General features: G+C 43.5%; 1 protein-coding gene across 4 annotated transcripts in view; it reads left to right on the top strand.

The window, feature by feature from the left end:
* Nucleotides 1-23,011, top strand: part of gab1 (GRB2-associated binding protein 1) — a 57,298-nt gene extending 34,287 nt beyond the window's left edge. For 3 of the 4 annotated variants that reach the window (XM_078282476.1, XM_078282489.1, XM_071911769.2), the window contains 11 exons: nucleotides 4,928-5,056; nucleotides 5,320-5,485; nucleotides 8,364-8,592; nucleotides 9,790-10,475; nucleotides 13,067-13,161; nucleotides 13,339-13,642; nucleotides 16,081-16,173; nucleotides 17,505-17,598; nucleotides 18,368-18,491; nucleotides 20,816-20,944; nucleotides 21,082-23,011. In XM_078282476.1, the coding sequence (XP_078138602.1) occupies nucleotides 4,928-5,056; nucleotides 5,320-5,485; nucleotides 8,364-8,592; nucleotides 9,790-10,475; nucleotides 13,067-13,161; nucleotides 13,339-13,642; nucleotides 16,081-16,173; nucleotides 17,505-17,598; nucleotides 18,368-18,491; nucleotides 20,816-20,944; nucleotides 21,082-21,240 (2,208 nt within the window). In that variant the 3' untranslated portion in view covers nucleotides 21,241-23,011. The remainder of the gene's footprint in view (nucleotides 1-4,927; nucleotides 5,057-5,319; nucleotides 5,486-8,363; nucleotides 8,593-9,789; nucleotides 10,476-13,066; nucleotides 13,162-13,338; nucleotides 13,643-16,080; nucleotides 16,174-17,504; nucleotides 17,599-18,367; nucleotides 18,492-20,815; nucleotides 20,945-21,081) is intronic. The other variant, XM_078282482.1, reaches the window with a different exon arrangement.
* Nucleotides 23,012-23,523: the final 512 nt, after the last annotated feature.

Here is a 23,523-nt window from a genome sequence, read left to right as displayed (position 1 = left end):
GCAGTTTAACAGCCCATGATGACAGTCCATTCGCATTAGCAATTAGTGCACTTAAAGGCTTTTTAGGCTGCATTAAGCTATCTATGGCATGAAGCACGATTGGCCTTTTAAGTGCAGTAAAACTAGAGTTGTTGGAGCCCGAGTGATGTTGCAGGGATGGTTCAGTAACCAGCTTCACATATTTAGAGTAACAAATTGGTGTAAACTCCTTTTGTAGGAGAGCCTGAATTGAACACAATCTCACTTTTAACAACTACAGGCTATAGGTAACATGTGGATCCAATTGAGTCATGTCATGTCCTTAATCAACACACAATGGTGCCATACTGTCTTATTCATTCTTCTGCTTCCTTCCAGCATAGTCTTTGATTCGGATCAGTATGGAGTTTTGTGATGGAACCAACTAGTGCTGGTGGTCCCACAGGACTTTTTTGCAGTCTGATAAGGAAACACTCTATGGCTGATTTCATGCTTTACAACTTCATGTTACTGGGAAAGAAATGAGGAACTCCACATGTTGCACAAACAAAAGCTGATGAGTTATTATTATGGATGAGATTTGTCAATATCTAAAATCGACAGCTGATTTACTTCAGGGTGATGTTTGTATTGGTGCCAGTCGATGTTGAAATTTGAAAACAGTTTGTAGGTTTGTTTATTTGCTGGACTTGGTCTGTGTAGCTGGCGCAGGCGGTGGGGCCCGAGTACCAGATGCTGTAGAGGAGCTCTGTGATAACACTCCTAACAAAGGCCAGTGTCCTCTGGGGGCCGAGGCTGGGGCGCTGCAGGCCTTTAACTGTGGAATGGAGAAGGGCCCATGCCTCACAAGGATAAGCTCTCTCCATATTTATTTTGTCTGTCTACCTATGTCATGCAAGTACGCCTATCTAGATGTACACACACAGGTGCAGAGGTTGGTGCTCCAGGGTGCAGCTAACCTGCCTTCTCTATCTTTCTCTCTCTCCGTTCTTCCTTCTCTCTGCAACCATATCAGACTGCCTCTCTTGCCTGTTATTTCCTCTTTACCCTCTCTCCCTCCTCCTCTCCCCCACCTCATTCTGTAGTGCTGTTGGGTCAGGAGCCCTCTGACGGCAGCGTGACTCCACTCAGATGGCATCTCCTCCCAAGCTCCCCCCACCCTTTCTCTCTCGTCCTCTTAGTCAGACCCTCAATGCCCTCTCTGTCTGGCCCCCAGGCTGTAGGACCTGGGTGGGGGGATAGAGGGTGTCTTCCTGTTTCTCACCCTATCAGAAGACACCAGGACGCTTGGAGAAACGGGGGGAGGAGGGGGATAGAGAGGGGCTGGCGGGGACAGCTGCCATGCCAGGGGAGCCCTCCCCGTTCCAGTCCAATATCGTCCCATCCCGTCCCATTCCCAACCCTGGGGCAGGGAAGAGCGCATACAAACACTAGGCTCCAACAAGTTGAAGTGGGCTGTGTGATTGTTGGGTTAGTTGACTGGTTCAGAATCTGTTTGGCTTCAGTTTATTTGGGTGTAGTAAAGAAGTTGGAACGGCAGTGTATATGTGCTGCTGTCAATAAGTGCGACATTCTCATCGACTTGGACTAACTGGGATTTGATTGTATCAGTAACAGCCCTTAATTCAATACAACACTACCTACGATGGAGTATACAAAACTAAAAGTCATAGCGCAGGACTAGAGGCCTCATCCTCTTCTCCAAGGAGCCTTGGCAGGAGGTAGGTAATGGTGAACAGATACTCTCAGCTCTTCTGCGTAAGACTCTGACTGCTGTTGTCCAACGTGGTACTATTCAGATGTGTGTTGACATTGGGGCCACTGTAATCTGCTGTGGCCTGAGTGCTATGTTATGCTGACCGTATGTGTATGTGTGTAAATGATATGCCACTTGGCTCAGGTGAAAATGCCTCTCTGTTTATGTGTGCAGGTAATGTTTGATGGGGATGGAATCTGGCTGTCAGGGATTTAGAGACTTGTGTTTTGCTGTTTCTTTCCCTGGGTTGTATTTCGCGTTTGTGTCTCTGTGCGTGTGGATACGTATGTGTCTGGTGCTGAATTTGAAGTTGCGGTACGTATCAGTGATAGGAATCAGTGTAAGTGTGTACGCTCAGTGCATGAGGAATGCTGTGTGAAAGCACACAGATGGAAGAGAGATGCTCACACTCACACAGCTTGTCAGCCTAGAAACACTGCTGTAACCAAGCTAATGTGGAAACGCAGAAGCAGGGGGTGCAGAATTGCTTCGGAACTGCTCCTCTCTGAATTGCAACCCATTGCTTTTAAGTGGTGTCGACCTGCTCCCCATTAATGTTAAAATTACTACACTCTCTCTTCTGTGCTGTTTGTCCCTCCCAGGCGGGGTAGTTCTGTTTAGCAGCAGGTCTCGCTTGCCTCTGTCTTGTGCATCTACTGTAAAACTCCGGGCGTCAACCTTCTCACCCTGGGTGGGGCTAGCCCTGCTGTAACCTAAGCTGTTGGTCCCCCCGCTCTCCACGGGGTAACCTGACCCTAGAGTGCTTTGTCATGTACCAGAGAGAGAGGTTCCCTCTCCACACCCACCTTCTTTGTGTGACCACATCACAACACAGACACATCAGGGCTTGTTCTGAAGTCTTTTCACTTTAGTCCATATGCGTAAAGTTGGTAATTGGTATGTAAAGGGGCCTGCCTCTAAACGCCAGTCACATCTAAAATGATAACTATAAAGATACGTATATCTATAAAAAGATTTAAATCATTGTAAGTAAACAGAATGTCTGTGTTCCCACTACAACGACAACCAAAACGAGAACTATAACTACAGTTTTTGTTCGATCTCAGAACAATTTTTTTTGATGCAGAGACGATAAGACATTTTCAACCAATCAAATTAAAGTTGTAGAAAGTTCCTCATTTGCTGAGGAACTGTTCACAAATATTGTTGTAGTGTGAATGCTTAAGCATCAATGTATCTTTATAGTTTAAAGTTATCTTTATAGTTAAAATCCTAGATGTGAATGGGCCTTAAGAGTATGTAGGTTTAAGCCTTGTTCACACTACGTGGGTGTGTTTGTGATGATGTAATGTAGGCTTTTTGTACTGCACTGTATTAAATGCAAGTGGTGGACTGCACTTGTCAGTGTGTGTGTGTGTGTGCGCATTTGTGTGAGTGTGGAATACCATGCAGAGTGTGTGGATGTTTCTGACAGGCTGTGATGATCCCACACAATTTCTCTATGGGAAGTGAAGTGTGTGTTTCAATTCTTGATGTATATGGTAGTGTGTGTTAATTAGCGTTTTTGTGTGTGTGTGTGTGTGTGTGTGTCCGTGTGTGATTCCTGTGCATGTGTGCAGTTAAATAGCCAGGGGTTCTGTATAGGGCTGCTTATTTCTTCAGCCTAGCCTGGCCTGTTTGTGGAGGGAAAGGTTTGATGCTGTCCATGCTGTCTCAGTCTGGGGCTTGGCCCACTAACAAAGGGCACCCTGTGGATGGAAAAACAGCTGAGGGATGAAAAAAAGCCCACAGCATTGTTAATCCGGTCAAAATCTTACCCCAAAAAAACAACAACAAAGCTTTAGTTTGCATTCCTTGCACTCTGTTGGCATGCTTCCTGAACTGTCTGATCTCAGCAGTGGTTGTTTTTCTACTGGTCTCTTCCTTCATTTCAAACTCAAGAGCACTGGTTAGAGAAAAGCTCTTCTGATACGGTATTCATCTATTCATCTGATATGATGTTCATTGTTTTCTGTAGTGCACCATTAGATGGAAGACTCTTCTATAAAGCGCCCATAGACACTTCCCCTTAGCTGTATCAATAAAAGGAAATAATGGGTTTTTGGATAAATCGCTTGCCTTAGGACAAAATCCAGTGAGCGCTTGGATAAGGCTCCCTGGTGTTTTGCCCAGAGCTCATTTTTGATCCCAAAAACAAAATGTCTAGCCTAACTGCTATGACTAGGCAAAATCAAAAGTTCATGACCTCATTGGGTCTGTATGCAGTGAATGGCTGCTGGTTAACTTCTCTAAACACTTGATATACACTTGAAGACTGCAAATGCGGTGTGGAAACTGTAAAAATCTGGGAACAGGAGTATACCATCAGTGTAGTGCCACAGTCACCCTGCTGCTGGCTTTGTTCACATTTCATTTTATAGAAGAAATCTTTCATCGATTTGATTTCTTAATACAAGGACTCATGGTGTAACAGCTGAGCATCTGTTTTAAACAGATTTTGAAGCTGTGTGGTTTGCAATTGTTTGCCAACTTTAGAGTAAAATAGATCTATATTTTGGATTACAATGGGAGCTGATATTTGTGATGTTTGATATTTGTTATTTGATATTTGCGATTTTTCATAAACTTGGCCTCAAGAATCCATAACTGATATATTAAAAACTCCTGGATTAGAAGAGAAACACCTGGTCTCTTGTTGACTATCACATTACTAAGTATGTCAGAGTGTACTTAGGGATCAGGCTTTTGGCACTAAACTGCCCCCTAGCTATGTATAATGAATGAAAGTCACAGAGCATATTTCCCTGTCTCATATTTTTACTTTCTCAACTATGTGGTATGCCCTGAATTTAAACTCCTCTGTCTGCTATGTGGTCCCTCTTTCTTACAGACAACAAATCCCATTTAGAAAGAAGACCTAATTGCCTGTTTCTCTTTATAGATTGGGTTATTCACCCCAATCAGGGTGCTAGACCAAACTATGTGGCTTTTGTTCTGGTTGTCCCAGACACATATTTCTGGTTGCGGACCTCTTCCCTCTGAGTCCCAGTGTGCCTCAGTGAGGGCTGTGCAGCTGGTGGAGAATGCACACAGCGACACAGGCTAAGCTGGGACACACAGGCTAACCTGGAAAAATAAAGCATTTGGCCGGCCTGCGGTCAGTTCGGAATGGAGCAGTCAGTGTGAGAACACACAAATAACCTTTGGCCCCGTTTCTCTGCCCTCCCGCAGGCATGGAAGAAGCGGTGGTTTGTTCTCCGCAGTGGCCGTCTGACAGGCGACCCAGACGTGTTGGAGTACTACAAGAATGACCACGCCAAGAAGCCCATCCGCGTGATTGACCTCAACTTGTGTGAGCAGGTAGGTTTTCTCACTCCCACCAGCCAGTGACTAGCACAGCCCAGTGGCACGTTGCTGCTAATATATATGATTATTTCTTGCAAAATTACAATTGTGATATGCCTAGTGGCATTTATAGGTGCACATAAACATTGGTACATAAACATATGCATTCAGGTAGCGTACTTTCTCTTTGACTGGCTATAAATCATATTCACAGTCAAAGAAACTCCTGTTCTTGACTGATGCCGTGTAAAGCTAAGCCCAGTTGGTTGCTCCTTCAGGTGGACGCTGGGCTGACGTTCAACAAGAAGGACTTGGAGCACAGCTTCATATTTGACATCAAGACCATTGACCGTGTATTCTACCTGGTGGCCGACACTGAAGACGAGATGAACAAGTGGGTGCGCTGCATCTGCGACATCTGCGGCTTTAACCCCACTGATGACGGTAAGGAGGAGGACATCAGGTGTTAAGCTAGCCACACATCAGCGCTACCTCAACCAATTAGGGCACAGTTCAGACCTTCACTTAAAGGTGCTACGTGTAGCATTTTAACATCAATACATTTTTGCTGAGCAGATTGGCAGCATCTGTCATCCTCTACATTGCATTTTACATTGTGTACCACCTGGGCCGGATTTCTCTGGAAAATTATTGTATTGCTTTACAGCAAATGGAGCCAAAGCTTAAAAACTACTGTTTATTAATTATTTATGAAACTATTATTGGCAATTATTATTGTTATCAACTCTTATCCTTCTTCTTGCTCTTCAAAACAAATGCATTCGCCACAAAGCCAGGGAGGGGGAGCAACATCTCATTCTCAAGCCAAAAAACGGAAATAACAAAGCAGTATTATTATTGCAGTATTTTGCATCATACATTACCCCTTCACTAGATTGTTGGATGTCTGCTCTAGTTAGTTAGTTAGCTGGCCTACTCGTCTCTGTTGTGGAAATGTGACTCCATTGTTTGTGTCAATCACAAACCACTACAATACAAGGTGGTGACGGGGGTGGTGTTGGTCCATATGAATGTCCCATATGAATGATGCTTAAAGTAATATTTCGTGACATTTTCATAGAAATCCATGTCTGTTTTGCTCCTCTAATTCAACTGAGGTAAACCTACTGAGTGGAGGCTTTCCACAGGGTATTTCAGTTCAAATGCTGCAGACTGGTCTGATTACAAGGATTTCAGTAATTTAGTCAGATTGAAATTGAGGAAAATTTGAATTCCCATAAGATGGGACCTTTAAATCAGGGTGTACCTCATCTCATTAGCAATAAGTAAAGAAATAAACTGTACAAGTTGAAGAAGTATAGCTCACAGGCCAGTTACTGTATGTTTGACTGGTTTCCCTTCTGATTTAGCGCTTTGCTACTCAGATATCTGCCTCTTTTTCTAATGGAGTTAGATGAACCAGTTGTGTGCACCAGAAGGCCTCTGTTCAATACAGTTCTCAGCCAAGGCCTAATGATCCATGTGTTGAGATAGGCTCACGTTACCCTTGTTCCCAGTACTGGATAATCAGAGCATTGTATGCCTGTCAGTCCCACTGCCACTCTTTCTTTCCTTTCCTTTATCTGGTTCTCATTCTCTCGTTTGCATGCTGTTCTCTCTCTCTCTCTCTCTCTCTCTGTCTCTCTCTCTCTCTCTCTCTCTCTTTTTCTTTCTTTCTTTCTTTCTTTGAGCCTAATAGCCCCCCAAACCAGAATGGTGGGTTAGACTGTGCTATTTGCTTCTCAGTCTTGCTCTTCTACGATTTCTTCCTCTCCTCAAATGAATTTGTGGACACTGTTGGTTTGATCTGATGAAAATTGACTAATGCACTAATCTGCCATCTCGTGCCACTAAAAATCGTTAGGAGAGGCATGTATTTTTCTTCTATTCAGACCTGGCAACAGAGGCACTACTTATCTTGCTCCAAGGTCAGCATCTCCTCAGTATTGTGACTGTCTCAACCTCTGCTAGCTAGTGTTGCAGGGCAACCCTGATAACAACATTCATGGCACCTTCTACAACAGAGTTATTGGACCTGGCTGTTAAATCCCCTATGTACACACAAACAGTAACACCATTCAAGGAGAAACTGGGTCCAAAGACAAACATCCTTGCACATAGGCCTCCTCACAGTTCTCATTACAAAAGAATGGCCTTGGCTCTCCCTTTTGCACTCTCTTGCACTCTATCTCTCCGCATCTGAGACCCACCCCCTACTCTCCTGTGGCCAGGCTAGAGTGCTTCATGGCTGGGCAGATATTGGAGCAGGGAGCAGTAGGGGGGCTAGAGAACCAAGGCTATGAGCTACAATGTAGGAGGTGGAAGATGAGTATGAGCAGAGGGGATTTTCCCTTTGCCTGGTTGAATCAGCACTTAGAGCTTCAACAAACAAATGGGGAGGAGGAGGGGAGCTGGAGGAGGAAGAGAGGGGAGCAAGTGATGCACAGTAAAGAGAGAAACTGAGTTTGAAAATAAGAGAGAGAGGGGGCCCTGCATGAGATAAAAGCATGGCTGTTATGGAAGAGAGTGGGAGGGGAATTGTGAAATAGGGAGATCAGGAGAAAAAGGTAGAAAGATGTAGAAAGAAAAAGCAGATATATTCCAGCTAGCATCCCTATCAGCCATCTCAGTCTTCACTGCAGCACAATAATCAGCTCGAGTAGAAGGGTTTGAAAAGGATCCTAACATTTGAAGGCTCGCACTGTGTGTGACAAAGAAGAGACCTTGAGGAAATGCTGTCTGAAAAAGAGGAGTGTGTGGGATTCTAAAAGCAAACACTGGTTAAAGATGTGGAACATGACTCAGAGACTACTGTATGAGTTTGCCTCCCTAGCTTAAAGAATTTATGTAAAAAACAAAACTGTGTTTATAGATATACGTGTTTTCATGTGTATATGTGTTTTATATTTCTTAGAGCAGTGACCAGAATACCTACTTATGACGCTAAATCAATGCAGTTTTACTGCAGTGACCGCCAAGCACTTGAGATGTGTTTAACCTTGATATCAGCTGTACTTGCCAGCGTTATTTAGGCAATCATGTCTTGAGTGTACAATATGTGTGTGGGAGGCTGAGCTCTGTGTGTATTCACACTTGCTCCTGTGCCCACAGTTACGCTTATGCACAGGTTTTCTGAACATCCACTTTGGACTAGTATATAATGTCCCTCCCCTCAAGTTATACCGTGTATTTGAAAATATTTCATTTTTATTGGACCTTTCAGTGTTTTGAGATATACAGTTAGATACACTAAAGGATAATAACAGGATAAACAGCATTAACATGAAGTAACCCTTAGACCTCTCTTGTGTCCCTCCTCCAGAGGCAGCAAAAGCTGCTCACCAGTCGGCCATAGGAGGCTTGGTGGTGGACACCCCCCCTCACCCAGCACTGGGCAGTATTGTTGGTCCAGCAGCAGCGGTGCTGGCCAGCGTGCCCCCTCCATACCAACCGGTCAGTGTGCGCCACCTGGACTCTCAGTCCAGCTTGGAGGAGCCCCAGGACTACCTGTGGCTGGTCAACTGTGAGAGCAAGAAGCCCGAGCCCAACAGGTCAGTGTGTGTGTGTGTGTGTGTGTGTGTGTGTGTGTGTGTGTGTCCATGAGTGCTTACACTATCAGTCCAAAGTTTGGACACAACTGATTGAATGTACTATGTTTTTCATTATCTTAAAGCCATTTTGATCTAAAGGCTTATGCTTAGATGCTTGAAATTTGTTTCTTAGACAAATATAAATAATGAAGGTGATGCCTATGCGTGTATTTCTTTCCAAAGCTTTTGCCTTTCCATCAAGGCAAAGGGAGGCTACTTTAAAGAATCTAAAATATAAGATAGTTTTGATTTGTTTAACACTTTTTTGGTCACTGCATAATTCCATTTGTGTTATTTCATAGTTTTGATGTCTTTGCTATTATTCTGAAATGTGAAAAATAGTAAAAATAAAGAAAAATGTGTGTCCAAACTTTTGACTGGTAGTGCATATGTGCGAGTCTCTTCTCAGTGTGCTATGCTGTTATACCATGACATAAGTTTCTCTCTGTACATTTTTCCCAGTCCAATTATTCTTTCCTACATTTCATTTTTGCTGCTGCTCTCCTCCCTGTCTCTGTCTCTGTCTCTGTTGTGTGGTGTGTAGCTCAGTGCAGCCTCCCTCTCCAGTGGAGGGAGACCAGGAGTATTTGCTCCTGGAGGAGTGTGAGAGCAAGACTCTTCCTCCACAGGCTAGTCTGTGAGTGGCCAGCCATCCAGCTGGAACTGCCTGCTTGTGTGGAGTGTTACACGTGTATAAACAGACAGACCAGGCATACACACACATGCACACACAAACACACACACACTGTAGCTAGGTACACTCTGCTGTAGATGTACATGGCATCTCTAAACGATTGTCAATGCTGGATTTGATGTGTTTGAATGTGTTTTATCAACATGGCCTCCGTATACAGTAGACCAGACTGAATTGTTCTTTCCCTCACGCTATATTGTTTTTGTCATTGCCTGCATGTTAAGCAATTACCCAGCAAGTGAGTGACTCAATCCTCCAATTTCAGACCTCAAAAGTGCTATTTCATCATCCTAATATGGCAAGGGAATGCCAAAGATGAGTGATAAGACATGTCTTTGCTTTAAATTACTAACTGTGGCTTGCAATGGTGTGCCATGTTTGTGTGGTTTGTTTGACGTCTCTAAAACAACATGTTGTGTTTTGGATATTTAGTTCTCTGGTGTGTATGTGTGTTTTCTTCTTAGAGCCCATGCTGAGTGTTCCAAGTCTACCTCTTCAGAGACAGACCTGAATGACAACCTCCCCTCCCACCGCACACCCACATCCTCCACCTCCTCAGCCAAGCACGCCTCACACAACGGCTTCTTCCCCCAGCACCCGGCCCCAGCCTCCGCCTCCTCCATCTACGACTCGCCACCGTCACGCGGCGCCTCCCTCTCAGCCGACACCGGCCTCTACCACCTCCCGCGCAGCTACTCCCAGGACACTGTACTGCTCCCCAAGTCGGCCTCCTCCCCTGCGGCCCATCCCGACGGCGGGGAGGGCTCCGACCTGTACGTCTTCAACACGCCGTCGCGGAAGCCCTCGATGGAGACGCAGATGCGCAACCTATCGGTCAGTTACGACATCCCGCCTACACCTGGTGCCAACTGTACCTACCAGGTGCCCCGCACGTTGCCGTCCTCGGCAGGGGGAGGAGGCTCGGAGGGCGGGGGAGATGTAGTCCCCCCTCCCAGACCACCCAAGCCTTCGCTCAGCTCCACCTCAGGACCCCCACCGCCCCCTGCTGAGCGCTCGCCTACGGACACCTATTGTGTGCCTCGCTCAGCCTCGGAGACGGACGGAAACTACTGTGTGCCCACCAGTGCTGGGAGTAAGGCGCTACGCAGCAACACTATTGGCACTGTCGACTCTTCACGCCTCCGGAAAGGTTTGTGTCAGGGCGAGGGCTTTGTTTACTGCTGCTGAACATAAAGTTGGAGTTGATACTTACCCTGCATTAGCAGACTGTAAAAATGCCATTGTGTGGTGTTTAATCACATTTACTAACCACTATTTCTTATTTTCTTGTTCTGCAAAGTGCTCCTCAGAAAGTCTTTATACCATGTCACACTTCACGATGCGAAAATGCTGAAATCAAACGATTATAATATTAAGACCAATGGCGTAGTGTTTGGGCATGTACCCGTCACCAGCATCCACCATCATATTATAATGTGAGATGGTCACAATGTCCCACTCAGTCACTGAGCTGTCTCATTTCCCTCTCACTTGAAATAACAAATAATTTCTTACCCTTGTGTGCAGTAATATGTGCCACCACTCAGACACTTTTTAAATGCACTTTTCAACGCCTTTGAACATCTATTATGTACGTATTTGATATTCTTTTGAGCTTAATCTTATTTTAGATGGATGATGAGAGGCGTCACCGGAGCTCTTGGCATGTTCCTCCTCCAGCTGCACTGCCTATTTTCGTCTTTACTCATCTATTTTCGCCCAAAACATTGAAACTATGAAATACTTAGCGGACCTGAACACTTCAGATCAGGCAATGCCCTGGAGATGTGTTAGGGGGCTTTGAAATTTAAGTGCTTTGATGATGATTTCCACATGCTGCAATCCCAAATCATGTATAACTAGACTCACAGTAATCTGATGGGCACTATCTGAGGTTTTGATGGTGTCAAGTGTCAAGTTACGCATGAATTTATGGCTTGGTCGACTACAATTATCCTTACTTTTTTTTACTATTCAATTTTAAGTGAGATTACACATTTACACATCATTTCAGTACATTTACCCAGTCCTTTCTTTCATGAACGGTATACTTTGACTGTCACAGAAATTTACAGTATGTACTCTCCCAGATATTCCTTCCATCTTACACCATGACTTGTCTTCATATGTCTTCATTCATGCACAACAAGTACACACCCTCTGACCCATCCTTGAAACTACACATGTTTTTAACTACAATTATCAGCCAAGGTGCTTTCAGACTTCTGCCAGGATCACATATGACAGCACAGACACATACGCATGATGGTGCTAGGCAGATGCTGTTCATCGTGATATTTGAATACTGTGTTAAAATTGCATAAGTGTAAGGCATCATTCCAAAGCAGTGATGTGGGTATAACATAACAGCAATTGCTATGAGCCCATCATCAGTTTCATTTTGCATCTAAGCAGCAGATGCTTTTACCTGACAGATAAGATCTGAGCCCAAGACGATCTATTGTATAGAAGTGTCTGTGTAAGAATAACTAACTATAATTAGAATTATAATATATATAATTTATCCCACAGTTTCTTCCCGAAACAGCGACCTAACATCTAACAACAATAATAATAACAATGCCTTAACCTTTACCACTTACCTAAAATTATAGGACTTTATAAAGTCCTGTGCAGAAAGGAAAAAAAATAAAAAGGAGATATAGAAAAAAAATAGGCAAACATCCTAGTCAACAGTCCCTGGCAAGACCCGAGCAACCAATTTGTTGACTAATGGAGTAAGGGGGGCAGCCCTATTAACTCTGAGGAAGGAAACTGACAATTCTTCTCCTCGCTACTCCCTCTTGTGGTGACAAGCGTCATTACAGGAGTGTTACTGGCAGGATAATCATTTACAAAAACCAAAGAGAATCTGAGGTCATAGATGAAACATTATCTCTGTTGTCAGTCATAGCCTGTACTAAGGACTTGTGGAAGCTTTCAAACTAGCAATCATTACACATAACAACATTAGGTAAGTGTCCCGGCTTCAACTCGTAGAGCCGATGTAGGTATAATTCGAATTTAATATACTTGAAACTTCCGTGAATATTCCTCTCAACATGAGATGTAGCTGAGAAATGTATCTCCACCTTGATGACTGATGTTCAGTGGGTCCAGAGGTCTAAAGGAACTGGAATGGAAAGACACTGTAAAGAACCATCGTATAGTAATAACAATCCAGCTCAAGTGATTTAAACTGTCCTGTGAAAAAGGTGGGGTTTCACTGGACCCCTTTGAAACGTTCTCTCTATTCTTGTGCAGTTCCGACATTGCACAGGAGTGACATTTCTCATCTTAATTATTCCCTGTCATCGTCTCCCCCCCGTAGTCTTTAGCCCATAGCTTTATCATGACAATCTCATTTGCCTTTCAAGTTTCGAGCTTTTCCTAGCACCACTGTGGTCCCTGTGGCTGTAAGTGAAATGCATTAGCATCAGTGCCTAATGACCATGCAGAGAACAACAACAATGCACTATACAGCCTTTGTATAGAGCTACTAAACACACCACAGCCCCAATGCATAATTGAATGTTTGCCTAGTCATGACAAGAACTTAGATTGTTGAGATGTAAACATTCAGGCCACTATATGATATAGATGAGCTTGAAATTAAGACATTTAGTTGGAAAGTGTAGGCTTATATGTTCTACATTTACAGATAACATTATTATATTGAGTTTGTTTGTATATATTTCAAATATGTGTACATTTGGTAATACTTTTACTTGTGTTTTGCAGATTTTGGATCCCAGGACAGCTATGACATTCCCAGGTCATTTCCCTCCGACAAAAGCTGTTCATTTGACTTCAACCAAAGCTTCAACAGCTACTTTGTAAGTGTTGTTAATAGGTTATTTTCTAGTTCACTGGATAGTAAGCTCATAAATACATAGAAGCCAAGTATGCATCTTATCTTAGTGCCTGAAGGCTTAAACTAAATTGAGTGGCAGCCTCATACCGTGTGTGTGTGTGTTTTATGTGTGTGCCTGTTCCCCCCCCCCCCTCCCCAGAAAAACAAAGGCATGATGCCAGTGGGTAGCCAGTCCACTGAAGAGGTAGACCAGAACTACGTCCCCATGAGCGCCAACTCCCCGTCACACCATCACTCAGGCAGCTTGTCGGAGCCCATGCAGGAACCCAACTACGTGCCCATGACGCCGGGCACCGTGGAGTTCTCCTCCCTGGGCAAGCAGGTCCCCCCGCCCGCCCACATGGGCTTCCGTTCCAGTCCCAAGACCCCTCCTCGCAGGCCCATGCTCATCAGTGACTGCCAGCCCCCACCTGTGGACCGCAATCTCAAACCTGACCGCAAAGGTGAGAGGAGAACAGGTGTAAGTGTGTGTGCGTGTGTGCATGTGCAGATGTAGTTGTGCGTGGGTGTGTAAATGAAGGTTTATCCAATTTTGCTGCAGGGTTGGTGTGTGCTGAAGTTTATTTGTTTGCTAACCTTGCTTGTGTATGCTCAGTAGTCACTAATACTAACCAGCTGTTCGTGCTTTGTCTGACATTCAGCTGTAATTCTCACTGTGCTGGCTCATGGTCATGAAACCTTCCTTAGATCGGTTCATCAGTTCCAGTCATTTTCAAAACAGTGTCATTTATCATTATATCTTGTTTACCATTATGTCTCTCCCAGTTTATCTCCCTCGGTCTGTACTAAATACCACCACATTCCTCTCGGCCTGTCCTACACACAGCCTATTTCTCCTTGTGCTAAATTAGTTCAGTGCCTGCTACAACCTCTCCCATCCAGCACAGTTAGCCCCTTGTCAAAGGCACTTTTGTCCCAGCCTCCAGAGGCCCTGTGGACCATTTTGGAGGGGGCCGGTCCCTGTGCCACGGAGTGACCGAAGCCCGGACTGGTCACCTCCATCGCCTTTGTTCCCTCTGTCTGAATGGAGCCCTTTGATGAGAGACCTAATAGCAAGGGGAATTATAATCTGGGCAGATTGGAAGGCAGAGCAAGAGGCACGGAGAGAGAGAGAGGGGGAGAATGACAGGGAGGCAGGGAGACATCACTAGGGCTGGGTATCGTTTAAAAAATTATGATACCAGTACCAATACCAGTACCCTTAAAGTGATACCGATACCAATAGAGTACTTCATTCGATACCTTTTTTTTAACGTTTTGGTGGCATCTCGGCACGCTGAACTGCCGACTCCGTCACATACACCGCGCTTGACTTCACCACAGACTGTATGGTTTGTAGCTGCTGCGGTAGCGGGCCAATCACACGTCGCATTAAATCGAAGAACGCTTGCGGTGATTGGCTGCGAGCAAAACCATACCAATAGTCATTTTTTTCTAGATCTGTGTACAAAAAGTATCGAATGCAGGTATCGTTTGACTGGAGAAGTTTCGATACTACTTGGTACTGGGTTATTTCGGTCGATACCTTAAAGGTATCGAGTATCGATACCCAGCCCTAGACATCACACAGGCAAACCCAAAGGCCAGGGTCATTATTGTCACTGTGAAGAAAATAGGACATGTTATAGCTATAAAGTATTTCATCTCCCAACAGGTATTAGAAAACTTCAGCTCCCATGGTCAGATTTCTAGTAAATCTTAAAGTGACATTTCACTTTGGTGCAATGTTTTCATTTTCATTACACTTACCTGGCGTGCCTGCTGGCAATCAACCTCTAACATTACCTCGGAGTGGCGGATATATGCTCCCCATGGAGCATGTAGCCGCCACTTGCAGTCAGTTTTTTCCTTGATTCACTTTTATTAGAAGTTGCACATAAGCCAGGGTGAAGCACAGTCAAGTCAGATTATAAAAAACAACATTTTGGTTGATCTACTTTGATCAATAAGTATGATATTCAGCCTGAAACTGAAGGGAAGTAGATGCAAGTGAGTGACATCACTATTGGCAGATATTACTATGAGGATATAAGTACAGAAAACAAATTTGATAAGAAAGTGAAATATGACCTTTATAGGTGCATTTCATTCAAAATCATTTCATAACAAATATAGTGGGTTTGCTTCAGAGATTCTTCGGGAATGATCCTTTGTTTTCTCCCTGGATTTTTATTTTTATTGATGTATTTGTTACCATGAGCCATGCCAAATTTCCTCTGCACTCTCTCTACACTTAGCCAACCCACTACCTGATGAGTCCATCTTTCTGTGCACCTCTCTGTCTGATTTGGTTCTGTCGATTATGTTGTGAAGGCCGTGGCATCTGTGGTCAAGGCTGGCAAAAGACTTTCACTCTTTCATTGCTTTGACATGGGATTCCACTGCAATTAATGATCTTAGTTTGAGCTTGTGATACATTGTGCTTTTAGCTCCTGTCAGCACTACAGAAAAATGTTGTTCTATTCAGTATGATAATGTAAAAGGAGCTATGTGCCTAGCTAGTTACACTTAGTCTATTCTGCAGATCTGGGTGTGCTGTTCTCAATATGACATGCTTTCTCAGTGTGTTCTCAATGCTTATACACAGCTCATCATGCATGCACAGCTGTGATGTCAGTCTTTGCGTGGGAAGCCGTGGTGCATGGAGTGAGGTGCATGTTGGGTATTTTGGGTCTGCTGTTGTCATGACAATAGTCCTCTTTATAACTGTGCCGCACAACGAGGTGGTTGGGGTTGGGTGTGCGTGAGATAGGTGTAGTTTTTGTTGTTCAGCAAAGTCTTGTCTTTCGCTTTGCATGGCGGGGTTCGGTGTTGGAACAGGGTTAAATTGTTGTGATCATCAAAAATTTTATAATGAGCCAAGTCTTCTTTCACCAATCAGGTCAGAGTCCTAAAATAATAAGAGCAAAAGGTGTCGGTTTAGAGCGAACCGACTCTCAAACCGTAGGTGAATTCCCGAGGGGACGACGCAAGGGTAGGTACTCAAAAACTAAACTGCCATTGTGTATTTGAAAAACACCTTTCATTCTTTGACTTGTACCAACTCCATTTCATCTTGACTGTACGCATGCTGGAAGTGGTGCACTATGGGATAGCCCTGGTTTCTCAGGCCTGTTGGCTCATGTTTTTTCTGTGATGAACTGTACAAAAACACAGGTCAATTTAACCTTACTTTAATATTTGTTGTTCTCTTTGAGGTGCATATCCATCCAGCGGCACCCAAATGGGTTTAAAAACATAAGCTGGGTGTCAGAGCTGGTGCATTAACCCGGTCTTATTATTTTAAATCCCAGCAGGGGGTGGATGAGTGTGTACCTCAGGGATAGCCAATTGGAATAGTCACAGTTTTGGCACTCATGAGCTGTCACAACATGCCTTTAGAAACATACTGTTACTACCATTCTACTTAAATGTCTCCTCCCTCTGATGTGACGTCTGTTATCCAATCAACTACATGCCAGGAAATTACTAACATTTCTCCTAGATATTTTTTGACCTGTTTTTGTTCTACATTTCAAAGTTTTTGCCACAACAGGATTATTGTTTAAAAAAAAACAAAAAAAACTATAATATTCTAACATGGCTGGAAGGCAACAGATAGCTTCTTCAGGAGGAAATTGAACAATGATATCATCTAATGAAAGAGAGAGAGACACACACACACACACACACACACAGAGTATGGCTTATCTTCCCTACTCTCCAGCTTTTGTCCATATCTACTGGCATGCCCCAGTTTGATTCCCTCTATATTAAGTGTAGAGTCTTACATTTTACAGTGTTGTTTTCTCAAACTCATCGCATTGCTGATGGTGACGTCCATGGACATATTCCATTAGTAGGTGTGAGTTGTTAATAGCGAAAGGTCTCTTCTGCCCTCTGCAGTGCTCAGATAGACCGAAGCCATGGTGTCTATAGTGGGTTGCCCTATTGTATTGCAGTTATAGTGTATTACAGCACTGTTGTTAAGTAGCATTGCATTTTGTGTGCATTAATTATACTGTAATTTGTCCCAGTGTTGGCCTTACAGTCTGCAATAGAATTAATATGATAATGTACAACACAAGATCATAGACACCCCAGTTGATTAACTGCATGTGGAAAATAATATTGTAACTTTTCTGCTGTGAACCTTTGTCCTCCTTACTTTGATGTAGCCTGTATGTCCTGAGCAGTGATTGACGTGTGTGTGTGTGTGTGTGTGTGTGTGTGTGTGTGTGTGTGTGTGTGTGTGTGTGTGTGTGTGTGTGTGTGTGTGTGTGTGTGTGTGTGTGTGTGTGTGTGTGTGTGTGTACCTTCCTCCAGGAAAACCCGCCCCCCTGGAGATCAAACCACTGCCAGAATGGGAGGAGCCCTGCGCGCCTGTCCGCTCGCCGGTCACACGCTCATTCGCTCGGGAGTAAGTGTTAAAAAACCTAATATGGCATTTAAAATTCTACGTAGTCCTGGTGGCTTTGGGTGTGTTCACACTTTCCTGCTGTTTCCTACATGCCTTTTTTTTTAGTTTAAAATCAATGGGGAGTAGTAGTAGTAGATTTGGAAAAGGAGCTGTACCTCGCTTCTTTTTAGGCGGAGCAAAGTGCTTTCAAAAGCTGAGAAAAGTTCAGTGTTTTAGAGGAGCACACACGACGTGGACCGATGTAAACAAATTGCTGAAATTGCCAGCTGAATAGAGTTGCTAATGTTGTTATGGAAACCGCGTGCGCTGTGCTTCCCGCTTTTTCATATTATCAGCACAAAATGCAGTTGAGGCAGTGTTATTTGCTAGAGAAAACAAAGTGGGATAGTGTGAACACTCCCTTTTACAGTAGATACAATTAACTAAAGGAGTAGACACTAACAACCCATGCATTACTGTAGTGACTTCATGACCAAAGTAGCACTGCTCATACAAATAAGTCTGGGATCTGCCCCAGAGCAACAGTACACTGAATGCAATTTGTTGGCTTCTCTAGGATGAGGTTTGTTTCTGTACTTCTTAAAGCTGCAGGGACTCTTCTGGCTGCAGTGGTTTATAGCAGTGGCTGTTGTGTCTTATGTCTTATTGTGTGCTTGCCAGAGACTGTATTTGTTTGTGTGCGTGTCTGTGCATGCACACACACACACACACACACACACACACACAAGTGCCTGGAAGTCGGTGTGTAAACATTGTGAATGCTGCTCAGTCCCTCTAGGTTTGCCATGCCACCGAGACCCCCGTCAGTGCATAGCACGGCCTCCAGCACTGACTCCGAGGACTGTGATGAGAATTATGTAGACATGCTCTCTAATATGTCCACAGACGAACCAGTATGTAACACACAACTATCTTCTCATCTAAGAAGTTGCATGATTACTATTTTCCTTTTTACTATTCAAATCACAAGAAACTTAAAGCTACAGCACAAATGTGATAATCAGATATGTCGTTTGTGATTTTTACTGATATGTGATTTTTTTTTTTTTTTTTTTGTGGGAGTATTTCACCTCATTAATCAAATAAAAACTACAAAAAAAAGTTTCTACTACAGAGTACCGTAGATAGATGGTTTGGTTTCAGGCAGATAGACTCTCCAGTGTGGAACACCATGCAGCCTTGAAATGTTTTTAATTCATATATATACATATATATAGGAGTATACATCTATATGTATGAGCCCAAGAATCAGTTTTAAGGTTCTCACAGTAACCTGTATTTCTTGTGCAGAAAGTATTAGAAGTCCCATTGCCATTTGCAGTCCTTGCTCCACTCCCAAAGCCCTACCTTAATATGGACAAATCAGTGGTTGCCGCAGAGGGACTCCTCGCCACTTCAACTCTTTCTTTACAGTCTCCTCTTCTCCTGCTGCTCCGCTTTCTTTTCTTCTTCTCCTTTTTTTCCCCTGTTCCTTTGACTTTCAGGTATTCTGTTCTGTGGAAAATGCTTCTTTTTGCTAAATCAATACCCTCACTGCAGTTATTAAGATCCCTTGTTGTTCTTTGGGGCGCGGGTTAGAGATGGAATCAAGTTATGTGATGTGTTTTGAGTCGTTCAGTGATGTCTGTCTGAAACAGACATTCATTTTCAATTAAGAATAGAGTGGGTACATCTATCATACACTGATGGGGGTAACACAGTGCATCTGCATCAAGAGGGATACTTCCTCTTACAGTCTGGGTATTAGATGTAACATTTTCCCATTTTGGTTGCTATAACAATTATTTTCCTTTTTCCAACATTTGCCTTGATATTGTCTGTTGACTTCCTGTTCCTTTATCACTCATAACGTTAATTTCTTTCTTCCCAGTCCCCCTTTTCTCTGGCTTTGCCCGTTCATCCATTCTTTCTCCTCTGTTTTGTTCTTGACCATCTGCTTTTCTCTTCTTTCCTCTCCTACTATTTCCTTCTCACTGTGTGTGTAGAGAGGAGTCCTTCTACTGCACTGTCCCCATCACCCCTGTAAAGAGGGAGGTGGAGGAACTTGACACCATAGAGGAGGTGAGCAGGGTTGCCAGGTTAGACATGCATGGGCTGCCATGTCAGAGCACCAAAGGTTATCAGTTTCAGATGTTATCATAAGATCAGGCCAGGGACGTTCAGCAAGAATATACACAGGCTGACTGTATGGTGCAGGCTGTGCTGTAATCAATCCCAAACAACACCTACAAGCTGCGGCTTGGATACACGAGTCGCAGTGATTTTTAGTTGTAAATTAAACCATCCCTGTCCTGAGAATTAATATCTGTCCTAGTTCTGTCACCATCCTAGTTCTAATACTCCCACCCACTTGTAGTTTAGAATTAACACCACCTCTAGCTCCAGTGTGTATGTTAGTGTTGTCACAATACCAGAATTTTGACTTTGCTACCAATACTGAGTGTAATATCTAAAATAATTGATATTACGATACCACGGCAAAAAAGTAAAACATCAATCAGTGTCACAGAACAACTGTGCTTTATTTTAATCAAAACTGTCATGGAAAGCACCATAAATTCAATATGATTATAAATAACTTAAATAACTTTATAAATTTTCGACTCTGCAATGGGAGCAAATGATAAAATGAACAGAAAATGAATTGAAAATGAACTGTGCAATGATGTAAAAATCACTGAGATGCTTTGCTAAATTACTTGTGTTACTTTGTGTTGGCTCTATGAGTTAAATGGTTCCATATTTTGCTCCTGGCTCCAGTTTTGTCGACCAGTTTACGTGGACTGTGATTCAGCTCAAGACATGGTGGACTATCTTACGCTGTCGACATGTTTTCAGCTGTTTGGTTTGCTTGAATCTTGCGCCGACTGCTGCAGTCCATTATCAGGAGCCAGACTGCGTATCTGTGTATTCCAATCCACCTTCTTCTTCATCTTTTAACTGTCCCAATCCACGAGCCATCCGCACTATGTCTACGCCCTCTGAAGGCGACGTTGAAATGGAATTTGAGCTTACAGAACACATTTGGTGAAAGTGTCAAATGTTTATAAAATTAAATGTACATTCAGTCTCTTGCAGTGGTATCGAAGTAGTATCGAAATTCTGGTTATTGTGACAATGCTAGAGTGTGGTAATATGTGCCAGTGGGCCCTTTCACTGTGACCCTGCCTGAATGTTCCTCTTCCATAAATGAAGTCCTCTGTTCCTGGGTTTCTAGAACATGAAGCTCGGTCCGCCCATGACTGCGGATGGGGGGAGCAGCCCCATGGTGAAGCCGAAGGGAGACAAACAGGTGGAGTACCTGGATTTGGATCTGGACCCCGGCAAATCTACCCCACCTAGGAAGGTAGGACTCTCCTTTACCTGCCCCCTCACACCCTGAGGCACACACAGGCAGCTCCCCAAACAGGGACTAGAAGAACATGGAAAATCGATTTGACGACATTTAAAGACTGATCTCTCTGTGTGTTTTCCCTCCTGCAGAAGAAAAGCAACGGAACTGGCATGGCAGCGTCGGACGAGCGTGTGGACTATGTGGTTGTGGACCAGCAACGGACACAGGCCCTAAAGAGCACCCGGGAGGCCTGGAACGATGGCCGCCAGTCCACAGAGACAGACACCCCCACCAAGGGACCCAAGTGACCCTGCTCACCCCCCCCAACCCACACACACACACACACACACACACACACACACAGAGCCCGCTGGGCCCTCGACACTAGCGCGGGCTGCGGCTCGTGCTCTGGGACAGTCCAGCTGTCACCTTCCACCTCACTGAGATCCTTAGTCTGTAGGGCCCAGTGGAAACTCCAATAGCCACTGAACTGTCTTTAGTTTACACTGCTGTCAGGCCAAGGACAGCACAGCGCCTCCAGTTGTAGGAAGGGGTGTGGGCCAGGAATAAGCTGTATGCAGTATGAAAGCAGGTGGAAGGACGGACCTGTCTTCGGAGTTGGAGTTCAGCAGACTCATGAACTTTGAACACTCACTGCCTCTTATGTTGGATTACAGTCAGAACTTTTTGTTCTGGTTTTCACCTTTGAAAGGACTATGGGCTGATGCAGAGATAACATTTCCTTTAAATTATAATGCTGTTGGATATTGTGTTGGAGTGTGAGTGAAATCACTTGGTAACATGATCAGAATACTTTGTCAATACAGCATTTACTGGTCAGTGTAGCTGGTTAACAGTTGATTTCTCAGTGTCTCCTGTTTAAGCGGGCTGACGTTTTCTGTGGACACTGATCAGAGGTCAGTTTTACAAGTTCTTCACTAATGGTAAAAGTTACGAAGGATGGCTGAAACTGACCCCCATTCTGTGCCTAAGGAAAACTTCAAACTGGATCCCTAAGGTAACCTAATACAACCCAAGTTTCATAGAGGAATATTAGATGTTTTTCTTTCAATGCAAAGCCAATTGAACTCGCTCATTTTTACGAAATGCAACCAAGTGCTCAGTCAAAGCTTTGGATTCACTCAAAGCTTCGTTTAATCCACTGAAAATGATTTTTATTTCCAGTTACTTTGTGAGTGGGAATGCTTCAATCTGTTTTAGAGGAAGTGCAAAGACTGTACAAAAGTGTTATGTATATAAACAGGAAAAGTGTCCTTTATTTGTATGGAATATCCAGTGAGTTTGACTCGAAGGCATGTGGATTCTGCAGGGTAGAATCCTGTGCCTGTCTTAGGTGGTATCAGGACTTGTGAGAAATGAATGAATTACTGTGAGTTTTTAAAAGAAAGTGAGAGGCTTTCTATAAGTTATGCAAAGGTATCAAACTTAGGCTAGAGAGAGAGAGAAAATCAGGTACTCTTAAGAAAATGCATACTAATACAACTATCCATTTCTAATTTATTTTTCAAGTTATTTCATCAGGTGGATTTTCCTGTCCACAACTAGCTCAGTATTCTTCATTCATATGGACAAAGATTTGCTAAAGTCTATAGAAAATGCTTAATTTGACAAGCGCCGGTCAATTAGTTTCAGAAGTTCATTGATATTCCTCATTCCTCTCTCCTCTTAGGTTTAATTTATTTCAAAAGGAGCTGGCATACACTTTTGGGAAATTATTTGACTGCCTTATCTAGTCGACTTGATGCATCTGTGCTAGGTAGTGATAAAAAGGTTTTTTTTCCGCATAGATCTTTGCTTTACTAACCTTTGAACTCTCACTCAGAAGTCCCAAGCATGTGCTACCATAAAAGATAAAATCATTGCTGTACATATTTTGCCATCAACTAGTCAAACATGTATCATTTGAACTGAAAACTGTGCCTACTATGTCATCTTCATACTACTTCACTCTTTCTTTATTGCAGTTTATTTGTGATATGGACTGCAAAGCTGATGATGCTTTATCTTTTTTAATGAATCTAGAGAGAAAATGTCGATTTTAAAGTGGACTAAATAAAATGCAACCTTTTATGCACGTGTTGGCTTTTTCACATGATTCTACTACGATTTGGAAATAATAATGGAAAGGAGAAGAGCTGTGAAACATTAGCTTTCTGCTGCCTCCACAGTACCAACAGTCAAAACCCTCTCTCTCTCGTATATAATGCAGTTAAGGGTGCGTTGGGAAGGAGATAAGGAAGGGGGGGCAGCATGACTTCACTGCAAAAAATACCCATCTCAATTAGTCCTTTTAGTATTGAAATAGTATATTTCTTCAAACAAAAAAAAACTCCCAATGGGGTGAGATAAGCCTGAATGAGAGTAAATGACTGATCATTTTTTGCAGTGTTAATGTATGAGATTCTACCCATGGTGAGTCTTCTTTCATTTTAACACACACACACACACACACACACACACACACACACACACACACACACACACACACACACACACACACTCTGTCCACTTCCTAGCTCCCTGTCATCTGGATACTTGTAGGACGAAGCAGCCCCTTCCCGTTATCAGCT

This window comes from Centroberyx gerrardi, chromosome 3 (genome assembly GCF_048128805.1).
Source record: "Centroberyx gerrardi isolate f3 chromosome 3, fCenGer3.hap1.cur.20231027, whole genome shotgun sequence".
In the NCBI taxonomy this organism is placed as follows: Eukaryota; Metazoa; Chordata; class Actinopteri; order Beryciformes; family Berycidae; genus Centroberyx; species Centroberyx gerrardi.
Note: the sequence above shows the minus strand (reverse complement) of the source record. Positions and strands in the feature narration are given on the sequence as shown.